Raw genomic sequence first — 13,206 nt, forward strand, 5'->3', positions numbered from 1 at the left:
TAAACATAATTTGTGTGTGTGTTTTTTACCAAAACATTTTTACAGACGCAATTTACTGAATTTACTGATGCAAACATTTTCTACAGATCGTCATATCGTACAGCGAAATATATTTGGCCCTTATTTGATCCCATAGAGAATGAGGGACTTCTTCAACTGTCTTTGGAAGAGTCTGAAGCGTTCCACGGGTGAGGTCTCCGCAGTTAAAATCTGTGCTACACACATAACAGTACATGGCAGAAGAAAATTCTCGTATCTAAACATAGCCGCTACGGTACGGTACGCTACGGTACTTACAAGTGATAAAAATGCTGTAATGCTAATAATAGATTTTAGGGGACATTTGTTACTGTATAATTTGGTGATCGGAAAAACAACGTCCAGCGATAATGACGTGTTAACGCATGCGCCTCAAAGTAAGCATGAACGATTTAAATAGACCAGAGACCAGGCACATACTGTTGTGGCTGTATGTTCTGGATTTAACGCTGTCTATCCTCTCCCTATAGCCCTTTCTCCTCTCCTGCACTTGTCTGAAAGATACGTCATTGTGTGCACATCGTGTGCACCTCACGGATGGTGAATTTTTCTGTCGAACTTTTGCTAAATAGTTAGGCTATTGTTTCGGTTGTAGGGACATTGCTGTTCATTCTCTGAAAATAATGCTGGATACTGAGGAAAGGTAAGACTTTGCAGACCACAAATGGATGTCTTAGACGTGTTGAACAGGTATCACCAAAACTTCCTATTGATAGTAGAATTCACCATTAATGCTACCAGAACTGTTTGATTTGCTAAAGTTCATATTGTCAACACCATTTTAAAACGATGAATTGGTTGGCCTAATGGACGTTGAGGTATACTAATATAATATCGGCCTATATGATATATTACAGTAGCTATTACAGTTAACCTATATTATCTATAATAGCTCCAATAAGGCTCCAAAATCTGCCCGACAAGAATAGCCTATTTGTTATATATGTTCAACATATGGTTGATGTTATGTTGTTTATTATACCTTATGTTGTAAAACAAATAGAAATTGAATATAAAATGGAATATTAAAAAAAGTGTCTTATTTTAAAAGCAAATAGTTGAATGCATTGAACTTTAACTTAGCTTATCAATTTCTTGCATTTGAATGGCTTCACATGATTTACAAACAGTGGAGATAGGACAAAACAAATTATACAATAATAATAGAACATAAACACACCTCTCAGACTCAATGTCAATAAAGACATGTAAGCAATTTTTAAGAAAAGCCAACCACTTTATTAAGTCAAAGTCACTGTCCAAAATATCCCGTTTCTCACGAAAATCTACCCCACACAATTATAAGACTAGTCTTGCGCAGAGAAAGGTCATAGGAGAATTCATGTCTCAGCACAATCTCTGCCACCCGATCTCTCTCTGTTACACAACCGCTGCTCTATGCGAATGCTCCCAAGAGGACGTTATATAAGACACTTCAAAACCGCTCTTGCTTGACAGTGGAAAAATCCCCCACTCACTCTGCGCGATGTAAATTATAAAAATTTGAGAAATAATTTAAGTATTTGGGTCTTCTCCGTTCCGTGGAAGTTTTGTATAATCTTAGGATGCATGTTTCCCAACCATGGTTATTGAAAAGCCATGGTTGGGAACCATACCATGAAAAGAAACATGCTGTGTTTTATATTACATATTTGATAAACAAATCGTCCTAAATCAAAATCAGTTATTGGATAAATCAAACAATGACTGTACATCTTACCAGTAACATCTCTTTAATGTCATTCCAGCCCTGTGGCGTTGTTGCTTAAGGCCAATATTTGCTTCCCCAAAGAAGAGGCCCCGGGGCCTCTGTGGTGCTCCTGATGTCCCTCACCCACAGCTGAAGATCCCGGGTGGGAGAGGGACTGGAAGGGATCCTCCTCTCCAAAAGTTCCTCCACAATGTACATTTCTTTACTTGTGTCTTTTTTATAGCTTGGTGTAACATTTTATTTAAAACAATTTGGTCAAGAAAACCCATAAGTTGGGTGAATGTTAAAATACAATTCCATTACAAATTAATGCTTATAAGACCAATTACATGAAAATGGAGTCAAATAGTTGTGTATTGGGGAATATGGGTCACTATATCTGGCATTCAAGATAATCTGGCCTAGAAAGAAACTAAACCACATTATATAAATCCAAGGTTTAGCATTCCATTACTTGATTGGCACCCTCAGACAGCTTTGAAGCACGGGAATTGTGATGTAAAACATGGCTGACTGGGTAAGAGAGAAGAGTAACTAAACAAGAGACCTCAAGTAGGATAATTGGCTCAGAATAATTGATTCAATGCGATTTGTCTCTGAAGTGGAACATTTATCAAATGATCATCATCAATCATCATTGTTTAGAAAAGATTAAGAATATTGGCAATCCCATCATCTCAGAGTGTGCAAAGGTGGATGAGCTAATTTGACGTGCCTAGTTGAATAGAAAGAATATAAAACATAATAAAAAGGATGTTACCAATAATGAATCATATTTGTGGGTAATAAATTGGGACTTTCTTCAGGATGGTAGGTTGACGGTGACTCAGGTGACTTCTGTGCATGGAGTCTTTCCCATCCTATACTTTAACTACTGGTTGAGCGAGCACCATAGTGCATGCTGGAAGACGGTGGTGACTGCAGATAACCTCTTCCTGGAAATCCCAGAGGGCACTCTCCCAGAGGGTAGTAAAGAAGGGTAAGGACCTACATGACATGCAAATGCTTTTTATAGTCAGAATGTAATTATGATCCTCTAAGTCTAAGACTTAATGTAAAAGGGCATCTCTACATTTAAATAACTTTAAACTGTAAAATGATTGAGTATGAGTTCTGTTGAAGAAGGAAATACAGCGTCGTAGATTGGAATGAAAATGAAGATGAGTCTAATATTCACTCATCCCTTCCTATTCTCTCTTCAGTCTAACCAGTCTTCTCGAGTTTGCAGAGGAGGAGTTGGGAGTCAGCCACGTGTTTCTTTGGTTCTCCAAAAGCAGGGAGGATAGATGTATGTGCATTTCTATCAACATTTATTGCAGTAAACAGACTCTAGTAATAATGGTTTACTGAACACTTTAACCCATGGTACAAAATAATGGCATACATAATAAAATATACAGGAAATTGCAGTGACACTCCATTTTGTCTGTGTTCCAGCCGTTCTTACCAGAACTTTCCACTACATGGGCTTTGAAGTTGTGAAGCCAGGCCACCCTCTGTTGCCCGTAAGGGCAGACCTTCTGTTCCTAGTCTATTCCATGGCACCGGCCTGCTCTGATGAAGACTGAACTGAACACATGGATGGATACAGTGGATTGTTATTATTTATTGTGGACAGATATGACAATGATTGAAACTGGAGCAATATTTGATTCCAGATTAACTCTATTCAGAATTATTTAGTGCCTTGTCCCTACAGTCTTACATAGCTTCTTTCATTACCTTAGGTCTGATCTGTAACTGGGATAGAAAGGATGGAAGTGATGGAAGCTAGTTAAGCCTACTGGGAAAGGCTGTATCACCTTTTTTGTCTGTTGTCTTGTTTTATAGTAGCCTACATGTCACTTCAACTGGAAGAAAGCCCTAAATGCTGTAGCTCAAATGCAGACTGGTGGATGTTTTTGGTTAGTCAGTCTTCAAGAATAGAAAAACTGAAGATTATCCATTTGGTTGTCTTTTTTCGACTTCTATGTTGCCTGTGTCACAGTTTCAACTCTAAGTGGGTCACTTGGTGCTAAAAATACTAGTTTTTCCTTCTACCTTATGTAGTTGCAATACAAGTCTTAAAGTAGACAGTCGAATGATTTTGACTGTTTATAAAGGACAGTATAGCACAAGCGAGCCAGTTATTGGATTTCTGATATCCAAAATGTCTACTTCTAATCATTAGATTTGCTCAGATTTATTCAATAATTTAAACCAGTTCAATTAGTTATATTACTGTGCTGCCATTAGCTGAATCTGTATTCCTGTAGTGAGTGAATTATCTATGATAGCTTTTCAAGACACTCACAAATGCAAAGATTTTCTTGTGCGGTTTGTTTATTAGAAAGCCATCCCATTGCTCAGTCAGACCTGCAGTAGGGTAGGAAACTCAAGTTAATGCTTGCGAAGCTTTTTTTCCATGGTTGTGCATTGAAGTGAGAGAATTATTTGGCATTTGTGTGAGAATGTATTAGCCACCTTCTGCAAATTTGTAGCTGCACATATTTTTACTTAACCAAGTGCACATTATGTAGCTAGATATCCAAAATTTTACATTCCATACCCATGCAATGGTAATCACAGGGTAGTGTAAATTGTCAAATAAACATCCTATTTTGTCTCTGACTCGTCTTTGTTCTTTATGAGTACGCTGTTACAATGTTAATACATCATAACATTAGGTGTTGGTTGGTGGCAGAAATAGCTTAGGGATGATCATCTAAGGCAGGATACTGCCATTTACCAAGAAAATTATCTTTTGACAACCACAATTCTTTAGTAAAATATTCCCGGAGCAGATTTCACTAACAGGACTCCCTAACTCTGTTCCTGGAGAGCTGTTATTCTGTTGATTCCCTTCAAACCATTACAGCACACCGGACAGCACAATTGACATGCAAATAAGCCAATTCCGGTTGGTTACATCTAGGGCTTGAATGGCAAATTATAGAAGAGTCACGTTCAAGGAACAGGTTTGGAAAAACCACCATCCTTAAGAGAACAATAGTTCCAAGCATAAATAGAAATAATGTTGGGTAGTCAATGGTGACAAACAAAACCACCCTCCCGGGAATGAAACAAAGTGTTTTACATATTTTATTAAAGAAAAGACAAAGGTTAAACATGTTAGAGGTGGATGAATCTATTTTTCAATTTACTATCACTTGTGCAATTGACGAGTGCTTATTTGTCTTTCTCCTTCTGCTCCTTCTCCTTCTTGTCCTTCTCTGCCTTTGCTTCCTCTGCCTCATGACGTTTGATGAGCTCCTCAACTTCTTTCAGTTTCAGCACCTTGATCTTGGTCTTGCCATCCTCACGGGTCAGTGTGGCTATTTCCACTGTAGAGGCCAGAACATCCATGAGTCACACATAATCCCATTGACTATTTCTAGCTGTTGTTCAGGATTTGCACGTTGCACTGTGTGACCAAATGAAATTAAAATGGTGTTTCCAGATGGTGTTGACTAATTGTATTCCTATGGATGGGGTTTTATTTGTATATATGGAACACACAAGTTAATGTACTAACCACCATTCCAAACTTTGATCTAAACATTGGAAGCCCTGGACTATGTATATTGTTCTAGGTCTATATCTTGGTATGGACTAGCACACCATAGTGGTGGTGAAGGGCATCACCACGTATTTACATGAGATCTGGTTACAAAAACATAAACAGTCGTGCTCTGAATGCAAAAATAGCATCCCTCAACAGCCATGTAGCGCATGCTAGTCACTTGTCGAGGCATTCGACACGGCTTAGGAAATGTCAACCTCACCTTTCTCTGCTGAGAGCTTGCTGACGTCCATGGTTTTGTTCAGCACTTTAACGGCCAATGCCAGGGCAGAAGACAGGGTCATCTCACCCTCTTTAAAATCCTGCTTGAGCATGGACACTGCAGCCTGAAACAACAGTAGACAACATTTTAACCTCAAAATAATGGATACAGAGGGTCACACTTTTATTGGATAGTTTTTACTAATATTTACTACTTAAATCGCCAACACTACCATACAACATATTATCGTACAAAAATGTTTTTGTTCGCAATTTCCAAAATGCCAGTAATATTTCAAAAACAAATCTAGTGTAATGGCGCCATCTACTGCCAAGACAGTGCCATCTCAGACACTTGCTTTTGTGCTTTTACATTTACATTTAGTCATTTAGCAGACGCTCTTATCCAGAGCGACTTACAGTAAGTACAGGGACATTCCCCACCAAGTCAAGTAGGGTGAAGTGCCTTGCCCAAGGACACAACGTCATTATGCACAGCCGGGAATCGAACCGGTAACCTTCAGATTACTAGCCCGACTCCCTAACCGCTCAGCCACCTGACTCCGCTTTTGTTTTTTTTAGCATATATCCACCGAGTTAAATGCCTTCACACACTTTTTGTTCTTCACGGGCACTGGAGAACACCAAATACTTCTTTTTACCGTACACAGGCCTACATTTCAGAGTTCATTGAGACTGTTTCTCTACAATACCGTTTTATGGAGCACATGCAGGTTTGAAGAAAGATTTTCACTTTGAAAATGTACCACACCTGCCAGTAAAATGCCAAGGAAAACATGCAATATTGATGGTTTGGACAGACTCACAGCGCTGTTATTGCCAATGCAAGTGGCCTTCCAACCCCCATAGTTCCCACTAGGGTCGCTCTGATACAGCTGGAAGCCATAGTGTTTGTCCCAGCCCATGTACAGCAGTGACACTCCAAACGGCCTCTTGCCTGGAAATCAAACATACAAATTATACATTTTAAAAAGACACAGAATTGCTGTTTAGTTTACCATCATGCTTTATGTCTTGTGTATCAAGTGCTATTTATATACATCCTACATATGCTACAGGGTGCTACCTATCCTATCCATCATTTAATCTTTAGATGGATTACCTCCAAACTGTGTGTAGGCCTGCTTGATGTCACACAGGGCCGTCACCAATTGCTCACAAGGAATTGGCTCCTGGTATTGCAGTAGATATCTGATCAAAACAATTTACAGATATTAGAAATCATCCAGAAAAGAGTACATTTATTTCAGGTAATACTGGAACCCATGTATAGAAAGGGAAGAGTGGACACGCATGGTAGATGGTTAATCAAACTACACCACCACACTTACCTCTGTGCAATTAGTCTCAGCTCATTGGTTAAAACATTGGCATCTGATGTTATACCAGCTACACTGCAAGCCATGTCTCTGAAAAACAAAATGCAGATGACATATTGTTAAAATTTTTGCAATCAGCCAGACTGCTCATCTAAGAAATAGTTAACTATAATCAAATACATTTGATTTGTATAACCCTTTCTACAAGCAATGTCAAAAAGGGCTTCACAGATTTAATTTAAATGTAAGCTTTTTATACCAACACAAATAGCATGTGTCGTCATCAAGACAGGCCACATCAGATGAATAGATTACTTTCGGTCAAATGACAAGAGGTGACCCACTTCCAATGAACGTCACAACTCCACTTACTCATTGAGCTTGTAGATTTTCTCTGAAAAGAAAACTTCATCGAGCAGCTTGTGGATGTTACGCCTCTCTGCTGCCAACAGCACGCCGTCATCGGCTAGAATCCCCAGACATGTCCCAGCATGACCAATGGCTTCCATGGCATACTCCACCTGATAGAGGCGACCTGTAAAATGTATATTTTGTATTATGTATATTTTGTTGTTGTGTCTAATGCAGCTGAATCAATTTCTCCCCAGGGATCAATAAAGTAACACCATTGAGGTCTTGGCTTAGTTATGGTGCGAGCTACTGCTCAGTTAAGAAATGTTAGGAAGAATAGATAACTGTGTCCCAAGACATAGTAGCCCTTTTCTTATCAATTTCTATATTTCTGTTTTTGATTACGGTGCAAGAACAGTTTCAAACAATAAGTTAAGAGTAAGGTTAAGATAAAGACAGAAGCCCACACCTTCAGGCGAGAAAATTGTCGTCCGGGAATCATATCTGCGGGACTGGGAAGAGAGAGACCATTGTTAAGGATGGCATGTGCACCACATTTTTCTTCCAAGATTTCATAGGATACTACTAGCAGAAAAAAAAAACTGGCCAAGGAATCCACCCTTGCCTTAGCAATACACTGCATACTACATACCATGAGCAGGTATACTTAAACTTTTGGGGAGACAAATGATCGTCTCTGTTTTCATCTCTGGGCCTGAGGACTATTTTAAAGGATCACAGCAGTGTTATATCAAAATGGAGAATTGCAACTCTTACCATTCTGCAAACTTTAAGGCAAATTACACCTGTAAAAAATATATATATATATATTTTAGCCACCAAGTGTATCACAGTACTGAGCACATAGAACAACTTGGAGTCAATCATCAAATGTTGTGCTACTTAAACGTTACATGAAAACTGATGCACTGAATCTAATACACTTTACACCTGGCAACTTTTTGAAGCTAAAACTAAGCTAGTCTAGCTGACTAGCTGTGACTATCGCTCTGGATAAGCGCGTCGGCTAAATGACTAGTCTACCAATTTTAGCTTTATGTTTCAAATCGCTAGCAACCGAGAGCAAAAACTAAATGTTAACAGCAAACTTGTAAGGTGTAGGCTACATATATGTAAGCAGTCTGCAAAAAAATTAAATAAATGGATTGACTGATGAGATTGCAAACTAATAGCTAGCTTTATATCTTTATTAGCTAGCATAATAACAAAATCATCATGGACGATAACGTCGTTCGCATAAGGTAAGGAAACAGAAAGTAAATTCAGCTAGAAGCTACTAGTAGCATGCTTACTGTAACAATGCTACTAGCTAGCTATATAGCTACCGGTAACAAACCTAACATTTCACAGACTACAACTATTGGTTAGATAACTAACTCTAGCTATAATCAAATTACACAAGGCATTTCAATAAAAGTTATCAATGAAATAACAAAAACATGTAACTTACAACGATTTCTTCTGACTGATGTCTGCTTTGCTAGCGGTTTGTTGCTGACACACTGTGGGCGTAGAGAAAGGAAGATGAATAGAAGCAGATTTGTTTGTCGAATTTCACAGTACCGCCATCTGTCGTCGGCTCTGCCTCTGAAAGGAAGGGACGAATTTGTGGATACGCCTGCAAATGTTCAATGCTTTCAAGAATAAGAATACAATTATTATAACCTTTATTTAACCAAAAAGTCCTCTCTGACATTATAAATCTGTGTCCTGGCCAATCCATTTTTTTTTTTTTTCGAAAAATGTTGATGTCTTCCTGTGGGAATTCTCCCTTGTCCCTTCCATAATATGGTTATTCCCTTCTTTTTAAAATCTTTATATGCCTCAACCTCTTAATTGACTCTCTTCTGTAGGCTAATTTATTGCCCTTCTCATTTAATCAGGCACTGACCTGTCTTATCCTTTTGTTCTTTCTTTCTGAAGTTACATAGTCTAATTAATAGTCTTTGCAGCATGTAACTAGCTTGTCTGTTCCAAAATAAGATCTTACTAATACGAAACAACATATATTATAAATCCCTAATAGTTAATTAAGTCAGTGTGCATGTACATCCAGACATAAGAAATAACATATATTATAAAACTTAATAATATTCGTCAGTATACATTTACATCCGGACCATACAGTCTATGATCCGGACACGTACCTTATGATAACCTTTCACCCGCATTTGTATGTCGGCTGAGCCTGATGTCGCCGTTAGCAATTGGTTGATCAGCAGCATGACATTTGATGGGAGGAACACTACTAGCTAGCAGCAATCAAACAAGCTAGGCTAACTAGACGTATTAAGATCATAACATTTAGCTACATCTGTGGGGAATCTCTTCAAATTTGTTGTTGCTTTATCACGCGGTAATAGCTATGACATATTATTCTTGATAATGACCTTACCATTTTTGTAAACACCTGTCCAACAAGGTAAGTTTTGCTTGGGTGACCATTGGCTAACATTAGCCATTCAGCTAGCTCGGCGAGCAAGCCCGTGCTAGGCCATTAAATCAGCTAAGCTAATGTTTAGCTTGAAGATCAAAATAAATAGCTTACCAGCCACACAGCTTCGAACGTCGGATTACATTCTGCTTGTCAGTTTAGGTCAAAAAGTAACTCCCTGTATGCATAGGTTCCTAGATGATTGGTACTTTGTGTCAGCTTTCAGAACATTTTGTCCTTTGTGACCTGGGCTAGCTAGGTTAGCTAGTTAGCGAATGAAAGCATCACGTAAACCATGTTGCTAGAAGCGTTACAAAACAATCACTGATCACTGACATGGGAATAATGTATCAAAACCATCAACTGGCCTAGGAGTAGTGTAACGTAATACCGGTTCAACTGTGGTCATAATAGTTCTCTTTCAGCAGTTCATGACAGTTATCTTTGGTTCAACAGCTGACCAATTACATTTAGTCATTTTGCAGATGCTCTTATCCAGAGCGACTTACAGTAAGTACAGGGACATTCCCCGAGGCAAGTAGGGTGAAGTGCCTTGCGGCACGGCCGGGAATCGAACCAGCGACCTGATTCTGATTACTAGCCCGATTCTTTAACCGCTCATCCACCTGACTCCCAGTATAACAACCTGACTGTCCAGCATAACAACAAACCAATGGTCACAGGTCTGTAGTCACTGCAGATGCTTGCATAGTAAATGGTTGCTGACCATTTTTATTTTTGTCATCAGATTGCTGCTAGTCTGATGAAGGGGCGTCTCTGGGAGGCAGGATGCAACAGAAGAGGAACATACAGATAATCGAATGGGAGGACCTCGACAAGAGGAAGTTCTACTCTTTTGGGGTGTTCATGACCATGTCCATAAGGGCCACGGTATACCCCGCCACCCTAATACGCACCCGGCTACAAGTGCAAAAGGGCAAGTCGCTTTACAATGGGACTTTTGATGCCTTCTTTAAGATCTTGCGCTCCGAGGGAGTGCGGGGCCTCTACCGAGGATTCATGGTCAATACCTTCACGCTAATATCAGGCCAGGCATACATCACAACCTATGAGCTGGTCAGGAAGTATGTTTCCAAATATTCTAATGACAATACCATAAAGTCACTAGTGGCTGGTGGCTCAGCTTCCCTGGTCGCCCAGAGCATCACTGTCCCAATTGATGTGGTTTCTCAGCAGCTTATGATGCAGGGACAAGGTGAGCACCTGACTCGCTTCCAGATCAAGCCCAGAGTGGAAGGTGGAAAGGCCAAAATTACGTTTGGCCAAACCAGGGACATAATTGCGCAGATTTTTGCTGCCGATGGCTTTCGCGGTTTTTACAGGGGATATGTGGCCTCTCTGCTCACTTACATCCCAAATAGTGCTGTCTGGTGGCCTTTTTATCACTTGTATGCAGGTAAAACGAGTTGGTGTACTGTCTTTTCATTGTTGCAGTATAATCCATTAGTAGATACATATATTTATGAAAATTATTTTTAAAGCATTTTACCCCAAATTCATCATACTGAGTTTTTCAATGACTTTCAGAACAGCTTTCCAAAATGGCACCCAGTGACTGCCCTCATCTGATTCTGCAAGCCATGGCTGGACCACTTGCTGCTGCAACTGCATCCACTGTCACCAACCCTATGGATGTGGTTAGAGCTAGAGTACAGGTAGAATTAAGTATTTTAAGAAAAGGATGATCGGTCAAGTCCAGGGGTGTCACTGTCACCTGACACTTTCACCAAAAGAGCAAATGTTGGTTGTCAACTTCTAGTCTGTCTCAGTGTTTGCTCCACGTCCTGTAGCAAGATGGATAACATCCTTAATTCAGGCGTGATTCATTTATCCAATTGCCATCACACTGGCATATTGGAGAAAACTATTGAACAGTTTCCATATATTTCAAAGTTTTTTACTGTAAAACTACTTGCATTTAAAGCCTTTAACAGAAATTGAACACCAATACCTTAAACAAATGTTGCTTAATTGGATGGTAATTTTGTGACTACAGTCTTTGTGTGTTTGACAGGTTGAAGGCAGGACCTCCGTCATTGAGACGCTGAAGCAGCTGATAGTTGAGGAGGGATTCTGGGGGATGACCAAAGGCCTGTCGGCTCGCATCATATCCTCCACTCCCACAGCAATCGTCATGGTGGTCGGATATGAGACCCTAAAGAAACTGAGTTTGCGACCAGAACTGGTGGACTCTAGACACTGGTAGAAGGCATTTTGTTGATGTCAGCACAGTTCCATTTTGGCCCCTGGGGTTTGCATCCAGAGGTGGTCTCACATACATAAAAGGATTGGACGGGATAAACTAAAATAGTTGCAGATTGAAGGTTTAGGGGCCAAAATGGAAATGAGCCAGAATCTCTCTGCTCTCTTCCTTCATTATGGCTTCCTTGTCTTTTAATTAAGTTCATTTATTTTTGCCTTTTTTGAACGGTTGCCTTTTTAGTAAATTGTGGAGAGTTGTATTACTGTGAGGTAATAACTCAATTTTGGATTATAATCTGTGTTTGACTCCATAGTGGCTCATTTACTTTATGGTTACCCAAAATGTGAAACAGAATCTCTTACATTTAACATTTGTATGCAACTATACGGTATCTACGTAAACTTGAAGCTGCCCAATGTAACCATTTATCTCCCCCCATACTTGGTAGTAGAATTAGAAACTCAAATTCTATACTTAACTTGATACTTACCATTACTGCATTGACAACCAAAAATTGGTCAAGTAAAAATGTTATTGCCATACACTAGACTTGTTGGGTTTGGTGCTTAGTGTGGTTTTAAGAATGCTGGATCACCAGCAAACTACTCTGTAAAGGAAACCATGTCAAATGGAAGTGTGTCAGGTGTAAGAAATTACAAGTTGTGATTTTGTGTATTGTATCAGTAAATCACTGGAGTGCAATCAGTGTGAATTAAGTCTGATCATTTGGGCTTCAAATGCAGTTGTAGGCTTTTAGAAATATATAGTCTTTGACATAAATCCCTTTTAAGTTGTTTTTGTAATATCGTCATTGATATTGATCAAATGACAATTGAGGCCATAATAATTTATTGTTATGATTTTTAGACACTGTCTTTGTAAAGAAATTGTATTTGAGTGACCATTTTAAAGGGACAGCGCACCCATTGGATATCTATTACGCCAGTGTTCATCTCTAATTCTTTTCCACAAACACACTTTCCATGCATTCATAGTTTAAGCTTATGGTTGGATCTACAAAACCATATATGGAAATGATCCATTTGCTGTTCTCTGGGCATTAGCAAAGCTGATGCTGTAGCAGATATTGTGGTTATGCTGAAGTAAATTTCTCATGACCAATCCTCAAATATATATTTCCAACATATGTTTCTCTTTTTCTCACACCATTTTGAGTGGGAAAGCCCTGGGTCATTTTCACATAATTATCTCCTCTCTGAAAACTTTCTCTGTGAAATACTTGGGCAAGGGAGTAATTTGACTTGAATGTGGACTACTTCTTGGAATGTGTTTCCAACTAAAAGACAAGTGTAACAAGTGTTT

General features: G+C 39.2%; 3 protein-coding genes across 4 annotated transcripts; 2 read left to right on the top strand and 1 right to left on the bottom strand.

Moving 5' to 3' along the window:
• The first annotated feature begins 457 nt into the window (after nt 1–457).
• Nucleotides 458–4,102, top strand: LOC136955807 (ornithine decarboxylase antizyme 2-like). The gene is given in 7 exon segments (XM_067249543.1): nt 458–612; nt 615–682; nt 1,788–1,860; nt 1,862–1,942; nt 2,557–2,729; nt 2,953–3,038; nt 3,188–4,102. Coding segments are annotated over 7 exon segments (648 nt in total). The 5' UTR covers nt 458–576; the 3' UTR covers nt 3,319–4,102.
• Nucleotides 4,103–4,818: 716 nt separating this feature from the next.
• On the bottom strand, nt 4,819–8,773 carry psma4 (proteasome 20S subunit alpha 4). The gene is made up of 9 exons (XM_067248745.1): nt 8,676–8,773; nt 7,982–8,010; nt 7,674–7,716; nt 7,226–7,388; nt 6,866–6,943; nt 6,637–6,725; nt 6,341–6,471; nt 5,515–5,638; nt 4,819–5,073 (listed from the first exon to the last, which is right to left on the bottom strand). Exons 2-9 carry the CDS (start codon nt 7,982–7,984, stop codon nt 4,919–4,921), a joined length of 786 nt encoding a protein of 261 aa, XP_067104846.1. The 5' UTR covers nt 7,985–8,010; nt 8,676–8,773; the 3' UTR covers nt 4,819–4,918.
• Nucleotides 8,774–9,455: 682 nt separating this feature from the next.
• LOC136955837 (solute carrier family 25 member 44-like) lies at nt 9,456–12,823 on the top strand. Of its 2 annotated transcripts, none has more exons than XM_067249586.1 (4): nt 9,456–9,647; nt 10,408–11,076; nt 11,208–11,335; nt 11,695–12,823. In XM_067249586.1, the coding sequence occupies exons 2-4, from the start codon at nt 10,449–10,451 to the stop codon at nt 11,884–11,886; spliced, it is 948 nt and encodes a 315-aa protein (XP_067105687.1). In that variant the 5' UTR covers nt 9,456–9,647; nt 10,408–10,448; the 3' UTR covers nt 11,887–12,823. The 2 variants fall into 2 exon arrangements, with proteins under 2 accessions (XP_067105687.1, XP_067105688.1); XM_067249587.1 differs by having other exon boundaries at nt 10,408–10,875.
• The last annotated feature ends 383 nt before the right edge of the window (nt 12,824–13,206 follow it).

This window comes from Osmerus mordax, chromosome 13 (assembly GCF_038355195.1).
Source record: "Osmerus mordax isolate fOsmMor3 chromosome 13, fOsmMor3.pri, whole genome shotgun sequence".
NCBI classification, from domain to species: domain Eukaryota; kingdom Metazoa; phylum Chordata; class Actinopteri; order Osmeriformes; family Osmeridae; genus Osmerus; species Osmerus mordax.

What these genes read in the sequence shown, in the direction of transcription:
- psma4 (XM_067248745.1), bottom strand. An exon ending in GACAATTTTCTCGCCTGAAG is followed by an intron (nt 7,389 to 7,673) that starts GTGTGGGCTTCT and finishes TACATTTTACAG; the next exon opens with GTCGCCTCTATCAGGTGGAG. An exon ending in GCATTGGCAATAACAGCGCT is followed by an intron (nt 5,639 to 6,340) that starts GTGAGTCTGTCC and finishes CTGTTGTTTCAG; the next exon opens with GCTGCAGTGTCCATGCTCAA.
- LOC136955837 (XM_067249586.1), top strand. Translation starts at nt 10,449, where the DNA reads ATGCAACAGAAGAGGAACATACAGATAATCGAATGGGAGGACCTCGAC. An exon ending in TTTTTATCACTTGTATGCAG is followed by an intron (nt 11,077 to 11,207) that starts GTAAAACGAGTT and finishes AATGACTTTCAG; the next exon opens with AACAGCTTTCCAAAATGGCA. An exon ending in TGGTTAGAGCTAGAGTACAG is followed by an intron (nt 11,336 to 11,694) that starts GTAGAATTAAGT and finishes TGTGTTTGACAG; the next exon opens with GTTGAAGGCAGGACCTCCGT.